Source organism: Lepus europaeus, chromosome 12 (genome assembly GCF_033115175.1).
Source record: "Lepus europaeus isolate LE1 chromosome 12, mLepTim1.pri, whole genome shotgun sequence".
In the NCBI taxonomy this organism is placed as follows: domain Eukaryota; kingdom Metazoa; phylum Chordata; class Mammalia; order Lagomorpha; family Leporidae; genus Lepus; species Lepus europaeus.
Window position 1 is genome coordinate 103,550,267 of NC_084838.1, and position 12,511 is coordinate 103,562,777.

Consider the following 12,511-nt stretch of genomic DNA (forward strand, 5'->3'; position numbering starts at 1 on the left):
GACTTGAGCAATCTTCTTCTGCTGCTTTCCAGGCAAAAGCAGAGAGCTAGATCAAAAGTGGAGCAGCTGAGACTTGAACTGGTACCCCTATGGGATGCACTGCAGGCTGCAGCTTTACCTACTATGCCACAGCACCAGCTCCCTTTGTTTACTTTTAAGATTTATTTATTTGAAAGGCAGAGTGACAGGGAGAGAGAGAGGGAGGGAGGTAGAGTAGTAGAGGGAGGGTGGTGGGAGAGAAGAGAAAGTGGGAGAGAGAGAACGCCTCCATCTACTGGTTTACTCTTCAAATGCCCACAATAGCCAGGGCTGGGCCAGGGCAAAACCAGGATCCAGGAACTCCATCCAGGTCTCCCATGTGGGTGGCAGGGACCCACATATTTGGACCATCTGCTGCCTCTTAGGATGTGCATTAACAGGAAGCTGCATGGAGAGTGGAGGCAGATCTGAACCCCAGGCACTCCAGCATGGGAAGCAGGCATCCCACGTGGGCTTAACCCACTGAGCAATACTCACTCCTGTCTACTTTTTAAAGTAAGTTGATTGCCTTTGTTGTTGAGTTATAGGGATTCTTTATGTATTCTGGACATTAAACCTTTATCAGAAATGATTTCTAGGACCGGTGTTGTGGTACAGCGGGTTAGATCCCCAGCTTATAGTGCCAGCATCCCATGTGGGCATCAGTTGGAGTCCTGGCTGCTCCACTTCCAATTCAGCTCCCTGCTGTTGCACCTGGGAGGGCAGTGGAAGATGGTCCAGATCCTTGGGTCCCTGCACCCTCATGGGAGACCCGGGTGGGAGGATTCCTGGCTTCTGGCTTCTGGCTTCGGATCGGCTTAGCTCTGGCCATTGCAGTCATCTGGGGAGTGAACCAGTGGATGGAAGACCTCTCTCTCTGCCTCTGCCTCTGCCTCTCTCTGTAACTCTGTCAAATAAAAAAAAATGAGTCTTTAAAAAAAATAATTTCCAAATTTTTTCCCACCCTATTTTTAAACTTTGATAATATCCTATGATATACAAAAATTGTTTATGTTGAAAACAATTTTTTCTATTTTTTTTCTTTTGTTGCTAGTGCTTTTGGTGTCATATCTAAGAATTTGTTGTCTCTATTGCCAAATCCAAGGTCAGGAAGATTTATCCCCAGGTAATGGTTTTAGCTCTGGTATGAGGTGGCCCATTTGGGAGTGTGGTTTTGCATATGGTGTGCAGTAGGGTACAACTTTATTCTTTTGCATGTGCATCTCCAGTTGTACCAGTACCATCTGTTGAACAGGTTATTTTTTCTCCTTGAATGGGCGTGGTAACCTGGTCAAAAAGGTGTGGGATACGGGAGATGCTGGTGGGGGTCATAGGAAGATGTTGGTCAGAGAGTACAGAGCTGCAGTTATGTCGGATGACTAAGTCTGGATATCTAATACACAGTTTGGTGACTGTTGTTAATACAGTTTTATACTGAAAAATTGCTGAGAGAGTAGTTTTAGGTGCTTTGACCACAATAGACAGAGGTTAGTGTTAGCTATGTGAGGAGATAGAAATGCTAATCAGGTTGATTACAATAATCATTTCTCTATGGATAAATATATTGTAAAATGTTATATATCAAGTATGTACAATTTTTATTTTTAAAAAGTCAACTGGCCAAGGGTATGCTTTCTAAACCCAGCTGTATTCCATTGGGCTGTATCTATCTGAATTTCAGTACCACACTGTATTCACTACTGCTGCTTTATAGTAAGTTTTGAAATAGGGATGAAAATCCTTCAACTGTGCTCTTCTTTTTCAAGACTGTTTTTGGCTACTTGGGGCCCCTAAAATTCCACATGATTTTGAGTATTGACTTTCACATTTTTTCAAGAAAAGTTGTTGGAATTTTGATAGGAATCACACTGAATATTGCTGAGTAGTATTTAAATATTTACAATATTAAGTCTTTCCTATAATCAGAAATATTTTCCATTTATTTAAGTCATCTTTAATTTTTCAGCAGTACCTTACAATTTTCAGTGTGCTAATCTTCTACTCCCTTGGTATTCCCAGACATTCTGTTCAGTAGGTGATACTTTAAATGGAGTTGCATTCTTAGTTTCCTCACATTACTCATTCTTGATAATGGTGGTAATTGTTGTAGCAATGTTAGCATGGATTGAGTGTATTCAGATAATACTATGCTAAGCATGTATGTAACTTACTTAATCCTTTTTTTCTCTTGCATTTTCAACTTTGCTTTCAACTTTTCCTATTCTCCTGTATTTTCTAAGTACCTTGGATTTTTCTGATTCTAAAATTATTCTCCTTCAGCCTTATTTTTTCCTCCAACTACTTCCTCTTTCTCATTTCCCTTGGGAAAGTTGACTACATCTGTTACTGTTCCTTCTACTTTCTCCGATTTTCTTACCTTTTCCAGTCTGGCTTCTGGCTTCTCTCCACCGGAAAGCTCTTGAGAAATTCCCCTGGGTCACTAAAGTCCCTATCTTAACATTTAGCCACTCCCAGCATGGTTCACCACTCCCTCCATCTTGAGATATTTTCCCCTTTGCCGTTGGGACATTATACTCTCCTTGTTTTTTCTTCTTTTAAACATTTAACTTATTTATTATAGAGGCAGAGACAAAAAAAGACAGAAGAGCTCCATCTACCGATTTACCCCAAATGCTTACAACAAGCAGAGACTGGGTTGGAGCCAAAACGGGACTGGGTACACACTACAGGTCTCCCATGTGGGTGGCAGGAGTGCAGTTCCTTGAGCCATCACCACTGCCCTTCAGGGTCTGCATTAGCAGGAAAGTGGAGCTCAGGTACTCCAGTGTGGGGTGCACTAGGCTGAGTGCCCAATGCCTTCCTTTCTGATTGCTTGTTCTCTGTTTGCTAGGTCATCCTACTCTGTCAGCCCTTTCAGTGTGCGACTTTCCCATGGCTCTGAGTCTATGGCATCTTCTATACTCTGTCCTAGGTGGCCTCATTTTATTTTTTTTTTCATGGCTGCAATTAAACTCTGGTAACTGAGATTTAATCTTTAGCCCCAGTGCTGTCTTTTGAACTCCAGGTTTATATTTCATCATCTTCATGAGGTAGTCTTAGAGATGAACTCATGGTCTTCCTTACTTGCCTCCCCACTATTCCCTCTCTCTGCCCCCTTCCTGGGAGAGACAGTGTAGTTCTCCGGTGTGCCTTACAAGGCAGATGGACCCATTTCCACTTAGGAAAGGTAGACATTTAAGAGTCTGCATTGACTCTGCCCTCTTTCATATCATTCATAGCCAATGAACTACTAAATCCTATGCAGTTTGTTACCCACGTGTCTATTTTATTTGAAAGGCAGGATGACAGAGAGAGAGAGAGAGAGAGAGAGAGAGAGAGAGATCTTCCATCTGTTGGTTCGCTTTCCAAATGGCCACAAAGGCCTGGGCTTGGCTAGGCTGAAGCAGGGAGCCTGGATCTCCATCTCAGTCTCTCACTCCTTTCCCAGGCACTCTACAGGGAGCTGGATAGGAAGCAGAGCAGACAGGATTCAACCCAGCACTCCAGTATGGGATGCCAGTGTCACAAGTGGCACCACAACACCGCTGGCCGCCTTCCATAGATCTCGCATTTGCCCAATTTCCACTTCTGCCAACGATGTAGTCTGTTAGAGTCCTTTCACACATGTGACGACAAGGCCTTCCTTGTCTGTGCTGTGCTCTTTGAGTTCCAGATCCTCATGTCTCATAGGCCATGACTTAAACCAGCAAGACCTAGCACTCCAAACTCATGCCGAGGGAAAGGAAAAAATTAATTCAAAGAGAGGATTTTCTGCTGAAAAGCAACTTTATTGTAATGTAAGCTTTTTACATTCTTCTCCAGGGCATTTTTGTTCCTTTTAGCCGCATCTCTAATTCTTGTGAAATGATCCATTTATGGGAGATAGCAAGTTTTTCAGAAAAAGGAACAGACTTGGCCAACAGTTATACTGATGTTTCTACTACATATAAAAACAGATAACTTTGCTCACATTCTTTAAGGGAATCATATCATCACTTTGGAGCTTTCTGGCACTCTTGTTTGTCCATTTTCTGTATGACTAAACCATTTCCAGAGAATACTGCAACTCTGTAGAGTCTCCTTCAAGAAGCAGATCTTAACGGAGATCCATGGGTACATTTTAAAGAGGAGCATGGGAACTCCTGAAATTGTGGGTGATGGTGATCTTGGCTTTTTACTTCTGAGCACCCATTTCCTCATCTACACGTGGAGTTCGTAATAGTCTCTGTCTCGTGGTATTACTGTGAGCATTAAATAATTAAATAGATGTCATAAGCCTAGCACAGTGCCACGCACAGTTATTTTAGTATTACAGCAGGGATTACAAAGGAAAAGGTAGCAATTTCTGGAAAGAGGAATTAGACTTATTGTGCTATACTTTGAAGGTGTATACAGACAAACTGAAATAGTGGGGTCAGCTCCAAGTGTAAGGTACCTTTAAGGTGGGTTTTATTTCAACATCCTGAAGTTGCTGTGGACTGTGGCAGGGCTAAATTACAACCATGAACAAGAGCTATGCAAGCAAGAAGAATTAATGGTTGATAAATATAGTGAAGTCAAAATTTACCCATAATATGATTGAGATGGGCATAGAAAATTTATTTCTTCCATAACACACTAGTCTTCCTTTGGAGTGGCCTGCTTTGCCACTGTCCATGCTGGAAATACGTATGGTGAGAACTAGCCAAACATCCTGTCTGTTCGAAACTTGGCCAGTAAATGTAAACATTTCCTTTAACTCTCTCAGGTCTCTTCAGTAAGAATACCCGTACTCGTAGCTTCTTTGTCCTGGAGCTTCTCTCCAGAGGTGGCATCCTGTATGTGCAGTGGTTGGGTGCAGAGCTTTCTTTTATTGTACCCCACGGAGTGGAGCTATGTGACCGGCTGGAATCTAATCCTCCTGCCTGATCTCCTGGTTCCTGATGCTGAAGCCGTGGCTGCAATAACTCAGAGGCCGGTGTCCCTTCCCGCTTAGAGCATGGAGGTGCTTGGCTTTATCGGTCTCTGTGGAGGCTTCCAGGTCTTTTCACTGCAGCCCAGAGGCCTGTCCTTTCCCTCAGTTGTGGGTTCATTTTTCCACAATGAATGATTGGCATTGGGCTTTCAACTGAGGATCTGTGCTGCAGGAGACCAAGGAATCCAGTTGGTCTTTGTGTCCTAAGCAGATCTCTCTGCAGTTTTAGTGAGGCAGGACAGTCCCGTGTGGGTGTAGGGCCTCTGCACTGCAGTACTCTTTCCTGACCGTGCTAGTGCCCCCTCTGCCCTGGCTGATACTTTAACTTACCTCCCTTCTGGGCCACATTTCAGAGGGAGGACAATTGGGACACAAGTCTTACTCCTTTCTGCTATTCCCAAGGTTGGAAAGTGCTAGGCTTTCCTTTCACTTTATTGGTGCTTCTGAGATATCTTGTCCAAAAAGGTAGTTTTCATTTTATCTAAAAAAAATCTGTCACGGCACAATACTCTTGTAAAACATGAATTAGTAGGAAGATAAAATAAAAAATTAAAGTCCACTTTTTAAACTTACTCTGTTGAATTACTATGAAAGTATCTAAACACTTTAAAATTTCTGCACTTATCCATCATGACATAAATAGCAAGCAGACTGGCCCACTTTGATTCCTAGCTCCTTCCAGACTCCTGCTAAGGTAGACAGCAGCAGATTCTCTGAACTCCCAGGGAGCACCACAGGTGTCAGGCCTCTTGACTTGTGAGACATGAGTGAAAACCAAAGAATTTGAAAATACTCTTCACAGGACCAAGCTCTGTCTTGCAAGGCTATTCTCATTCTGCAGACTCCGATTTTTTAATGCTAGCAACTGAATATTACTTTTCTATTTGCATGTCAACTATAAAAATTTCTAGTATACCCATAGCAGATTGGGGGTCTTGGGTAAACTTAGGTGTGAAGGTAACAGGCTAAGAAAGGCAGAAGAGAAAAAGCATATTTGTAAATTGCACTCTTATCCCTTTAAAGATAATTTACAACACTGGCAAAAAATGAAAAAAAATGCTCGGTTTTGTCAGCAAGCCCTCATTTTTTTGCAGTTAGATTTTTTTGCCTCAGTGAGAGCTAACGTTATTAGCCCCAGCCTTCCACTATTAATTTTCTCTTATTGCAATTAAAAAAATGAGTGTTAAAAAAAGTCTGCATTTAATGATGGCAAAGTAGTAAAATTGATGTTTTCAATTTCTTTTTCCACAGGAACTGCAGTTAAAAACAGAACAGGAAGATCAAAAGCTGAAAGCTGAGGACCCCAGTGCATTTAACTTGAAAAGCAGAAGAGGTTCGTTTGGAAGTGTAGACCAGCTCCAGGTCTGTCCATTCTATTTAGGGTTTCTGGTTTCTCTCTAATTTGCTGATTATCTAAATAGAAGTAAGAAGTGACTGACTCTGAAGAAATCTTTCAAACCCTAGACTTTTTGTCACTTGAGTACAAAATTTCTAATATTCCTTCTAAGAATTTTTTTATTAAAATTGTTTTCTTTTCTAGAAAAATGCTATGTTCTTATTTCAGTAGAAATGGGCTTACTTGTATGTTGCAGAACATTTGCATGTACACTAGCTGGTATTTATTCTCACATAAAGACTGGATCAGTCTCACAGAGACAGTTACTTTTCCACAAATCAGAGCTCTACATTCAAACAGAACCAAACTGTATTTACACTACACATATTAAAGAGCCACATTTTACAAATAACAAATCATGATCCATAAACTAATTTCAGGTTCAAAGAAACCAAAAATTTTATGTAATACTGTACTTAAAATTGTAATTACACTACAAATGCAAATGCATCTATCTTGAAAAATTTACTCTCTCCCTAGATTTTACATTGTAAGTTTTAATAAACTGACATTAAGGACATGGAGGTAGCCCCCATTTATACTTTCTACTTAGAAATGTCTTCAGCAGACATGATTGGGCTGGGGGTCCTCCCGTGGAAATGGCACTTACAAAGGCTCTCTCATCGTTCCAACCGTGCTCACAGGTGAGGAAGTTTGTGGTCACGTTTGAGCTCATTGCTATACTTCATCGGGTCTCCTGCTGGAGTTCTGAGGACATATCAGGACTGTTTCTACTGGTGCTCCTCCTGTTCCTACTACTTGTAGAGGCCCTGTTTGAGGCCTCCATGTTATCCGGGTGTGGCCGTGCTTTTGAGATCACTCTCTCCAGGTCTGGATGGAGGCCTGAATGCTCTCATCTTCTTTGCCTGTGCCTCTTTGCTGTCTTTTTCTCACACATATTCAGTCTCATTGTCTTCACAGAGATTTCTAGGAACTGTCTTTATCTGTTTGTGAAGGAAAATACTGATTTGTTTTCCTATTGTGTTGCTGCCATTGCTTCCTAATTATTTCCACTTTGTGGAGTGCATCTTGGAAAGTCACATTTCACTCATATTCATATTTGTACTTATTTCTGGGTCTCTGTAATTCAACAGAGTACTAAGATACTTGTTTTGGGAATTTCTCAGCTCTGTGTATTTTGTAATTATTTGAAGTTGATAAGCTGTTGCAAAGGAGATTGGGTTTCCTTCCATGTTCCATCATCTGTGTCTTTCACTGTGTGTAGTCATTTGGTCACTTCAGTAATTAACTGAATCAGCCATTCATTCACTCATTCAGTTAACATGTTATTGAATGCCAACAGTGGGTGAGGCTGTATGCCAGACATTGTAGAGAGAGCCGTCAGTCAGGTAGCTCAGATTAAAGAGATAGACTAATGGGACATTCACCAGTGTAAGTTCTATGATAAGCATGATGATGATGTATGTGCTTCTTCAACAAAGAAAAGATACCAGTGTTTAGCATGAGGAAATTGCCAGTCCTTTCTTTGTCAGGTTAAAAGACCCTAGCTTCCGTAACCAATTTGGGGAATACATTTTAGTACCTATAAAACACCCCAGCAGCATGTTAACCAGAAACCACTTACTTAGGGTTTCTAGACAGGAACAGGAGTTACTCTCACTGATACTTTTAAAATGTTCATTTATGAGGTTTCAGCTGATCTGAAATTACATTATTACCATATGCATTTTTATGGCTGAAGACAAAGATAAATAGTAGCATTTCTTTGGAATTTTAATGTAGAAATTGGATGAGCAGAAGAAGTGGTTAGATGAAGAAGTAGAGAAGGTTCTGCACCAACGGCAAGAACTGAAGGAGCTGGAGGAAGACCTCAGGAAGCGGGAGGCCATAGTTTCCAAGAAGGAGGCCCTGTTGCAGGAGAAAAGCCACCTGGAAAGCAAGAAGCTGAGGTCCAGCCAGGTATTCTGTTCCGTATGCTCTCTGATCATGGCTCAAGCGTTGTTCCCTGGGAGGTGGATCAAGCTAGAAATCAAAAGAAAGCTTCATTTTCACTGTATTTTGATCATTAAAACTCTTATCAGGCCGGCGCCGTGGCTCAACAGGCTAATCCTCTGCCTTGTGGCGCCGGCACACCGGGTTCTAGTCCCGGTCGGGTGCCAGATTCTGTCCCAGTTGCCCCTCTTACAGGCCAGCTCTCTGCTATGGCCTGGGAAGGCAGTGGAGGATGGCCCAAGTCCTTGGGCCCTGCACCCCATGGGAGACCAGGAGAAGCACCTGGCTTCTGCCTTCGGATCAGCGCGGTGCGCCGGCCGCAGCGGTCATTGGAGGGTGAACCAATGGCAAAGGAAGACCTTTCTCTCTGTCTCTCTCTCTCTCACTGTTCACTCTGCATGTCAAAAAAATTAAAAAAAAAAAAAAACAAAAAACCTCTTATCAAATGACCATTACTAAAATCTATAGTAATTTTGAAGTGAACTGTTTAATGTTCTGTTAAGTATACTTCTCAATTATAAAATATATGGAACATAAAATTTGGAATTTTAACAATTTTTAAATATATAATTCAGTGGCATTAATTCTATGCACAATGTTGTACATCACTAGTATATATTCCCCCCAATTTTTTATTACTGCAAATAAAAACTCTAACCAGTAAGAAATAACTCCCCATTCCTCTTCCTCCAAACCCCTGTTAATCAATTAAATAAATTGTACCATTTGATGCTTTATATTGAACATTGGTAATCTGGAAAAATATGCTTGAAATCTGTCTAGTTGTTGCCCAAAGTTCAGGGTTTGCAGGGATCTTATAAAAAAATTGTGCAGTGAAGATTTGTTTCATTTTTAAATTATAGAGATTTAGGAAATTTTACAAAAGTTTTTCCTGGAGGACTTAAATTTTTTTTTTTTTAATTTGAGAGGCTGAGAGAGAAGGAGAGCAAGAAAAAGAGAGAGAGAGAGGAGAGAGAGAGAGAGAGAGAGAGAGAGAGAGAGAGAGAGAGAAAGAAAGAGAGAGAGCTCTCATTCTTTAGTTCATTCCCCAGATGCCTACGACAGTCAAGGCTAGGCCTGAATCGCAGCCAGGAGTTTAGATTGTAACCTCTGACGTGAGTGGGAACCCAATTCTGTGGGCTATCACCACTGCCTCCCAGGGTTTCCATCAGCAGAAATGCTAGATTCAGGAGCCAGAGCCAGAGCCAGGACTCAAACCCAGGCCCTCTGATATGGGACAGAGGCTTCTTAACTGTTAACCTCAGCACTGGCTCCCTGTAATACTTGCATTTTATGAGCCAATTGAAGCAGTTTTATGAAGAAATTTGCCTCCATTTTAACTTTTGAAAAGAAATGATTGTGGAGGGTTCGAAGGGCCAGGGACGTTTTTTGTTTACCTGTAACTACATATTTTCAACAACAGTGCCTTAATAATGAAGCTGGCTGGCCCCAGACTGGATTAGGACTTGGCAGCTGGTCTTGGGACTTGAGCTCAGCATGGAACAGGCCAAGGATCAATGACATTGCTTCTCTATTAGCCTGGCCTTTCAGTCAGCATCTAGAGACCGGCAGGATCTGGGCTGCTGGTGATGTTTTCTTAACCTCTCCACATCAGTATCAGATGGGGCTGGGGACCCATTAGCTCACCCTGGAATACCAATTAGTACCAGCCCCTGGAGCCAGTGTTAGCGGTGGCCCCTCCAACAAGCCCAGCTGCTGGTACTGTTTCCAGGTAGCTGGCTAAACATCTCTGTCTGCATCAAGTTGCGAAAGCTTTTTTAAAAACATGGAAATGACAACAAAGGAGATTCAGAAATTAAAATCTCAACCAAATAAATTGAAGAAAATTACCTAGACCTTTATGATACGTCTGTACCAAAAAGGAAGGGAGGAGAGGGGGAAAAAAAGAATGAGAGGAAAATCTTTTCCCTGAAATATTTTTCATAGTAAAGAAAAATCAATAAGTGAAAATAAGCTGTTTTCTGTTTATGGTGAGAGGTAATACTTAGGAAGCAGGAACATGGCTGAGATCAACAGGGGTGCACATGAAAACCACAGTAGGTCAAAACAAAAGAAGAGAATCTTTGAACTTGTTTTAATGAAATGTTAGAGTGACTGTGATGCTGCTGAGTTCTTTTCTAAACAAAAGGCATAAAAAGATTGCATCTTTTCTCTGTTTCAGAAATATTTAAATAAGACTTCATTTTATACGTTTTAGACAAGAAACATGATGGGCTGAACACTGCTAAAAATACAGTAAAGGAAAACTCTTATTTTTATACCATACACAAACTTAACTGAAAGTGAAACATAGACCTACATGGAGAAGCTGAGACTATACAACACTCAGAACACATAGACTTAACTCTTGTGTGACTTTGGATTAAGCAGTGAGTTCTTTGATTTTTAACCTAAAGCACAAGCAACAACATAAGCAAAGGATAACTAGGACTTTATCAAAATTTAAAACAAATTTTGATGAAAAGGACACCATCAAGAAAGGGAAGATATCCCATGGAATGGTGGAAATATTTGCAAATCTTATATTTGAGAAGGGAATTGTATCTAGAATGTATAAAAATTTTACAGCTCAATAATAAAAAGTCAATCCAATTACAAAATGGGCATAAGATCTGAAACGATCTCTCTCAAAAGAACATGTACAAACAGTCAGTAACCTTGTAAAAAGATGCTCAACATCATTAACCATCAGGGAAACTTAAATAACTTATTCAACCATCAAATAAGGTAACATTTGATACCCATTGTGATACTACAATTGGAAGAACAGATAAGAGAAAGTATAGATGAGGAGGTGAGGAAACTGGAACCTTCTTACACTGCTGATAGGATTACAAAATGGTGCAGTTGTTCTAGATAATCTTGCAGTTCCTCAAAAGGCTAAACAGATACTGTGTAACCCAGCAGTTCCAGTCCTAGGTGTATAGCCAAGATAAATAGAGCATAGGTCCACACAAAAACTTGAACACAAATATTCATAGACACCTTACAGTAGCTAAAAATGTAAGCAACTGAAATGTTTATCAACTTATTTAAACAGATAAAACTCTGCTCTAACCATACAATAGAATAGTATTTGGCAACAGGAAGAAAACACTGATTAATGCCACAACGAGGAAGGACTTTGAGGGCATACAGTAAATGAAAGAAGCCAGTTGCAGTAAGCCAGCACTGTATCATATCATTTATATCAAATGTCCAGAATATGCAAAGTAGAAAAGAGCTGGTGGAGGCTTGGGGAAGAAATGCATTGATTGCTAATTAGTATGGAGTTTCTTTTGGGGAAGTGATGAAAATGTTCTAAAATTGACTGTAGTGATGGTTGTATAACTCTGTGAATGTATTAAAAACCACTGAATGATATACTTTAAACAGGTGAGTTGTATAATATATGAATTATACCTCACTAAAGCTGTTTTTTTTTTTTTCAAGTTATAAATCCTCAAAGGGGAAAAACAGTAGAGGAAGTTAACAGAGGACAGAAGATTACTTAAGTCTTTTATGGGGTGGGCATTTGGCCTGGCACTAGTTGGGAAACCCACACCCCATATTAGACTACCTGAGTTTGAGTCTCAGCTCCACTTCAGATCCACCTTCCTGCTAATGTGCTCTCTTGGAGTCAACAGGCTCCTAGCTCCAGCCTGGCCCTGGCCCAGCCCCAGCCCCAGCCATTGTGGGCATCTGGGGAGTGAACTAGCAGACAGGAGCTCTCTTTCTGCCTGTCTCTCTGGTCTCTCTGCCTCTCAAATTAAAAAAACCAAACAAAAACATAACAACAACAAAAAACCACCAAACTTTTTAAATTGCAAGTTTGTTTTCTACCAAGGATAGCAAGTAGATGAGAAGTTACTGGCTTAGCAGAACAGAAGCTGCAGTCAGGTGCCTGGAGGGACACAAAGGAGAGCCAAAGCTGGAGTTTCTTCCCTGTGTTTAAAAATAACAGCTTTAATAAGATACAATTTATGTAAGACATCCAAAAAACTTGGAAGCGAAAGTACCAAGATTTCCCAGAAGGCAGGAGTGAGGCATAAGAATGGAAACAGGGCACAGTCGGGAAGCTGTCCTTGTCTCACTCTGCGATGAGATGATTTATTTTCTGAAGATTGTGGCATGGCAGAGGGTTGGGGCAAGTAAAATACTCCTAATGGGCAATGAAAGTGAGTCTCCAT

The 12,511-nt window shown here is 40.9% G+C and overlaps 1 protein-coding gene across 4 annotated transcripts in view; it reads left to right on the forward strand.

Annotated features, from left to right (window-relative positions):
- The window catches only part of KIF27 (kinesin family member 27), a 95,076-nt gene that overhangs the window by 54,361 nt on the left and 28,204 nt on the right, over positions 1 to 12,511 (forward strand). For all 4 annotated transcript variants that reach the window (XM_062208638.1, XM_062208640.1, XM_062208641.1 and 1 more), the window contains 2 exons: positions 6,224 to 6,334; positions 8,112 to 8,288. In XM_062208638.1, the coding sequence (XP_062064622.1) occupies positions 6,224 to 6,334; positions 8,112 to 8,288 (288 nt within the window). The remainder of the gene's footprint in view (positions 1 to 6,223; positions 6,335 to 8,111; positions 8,289 to 12,511) is intronic.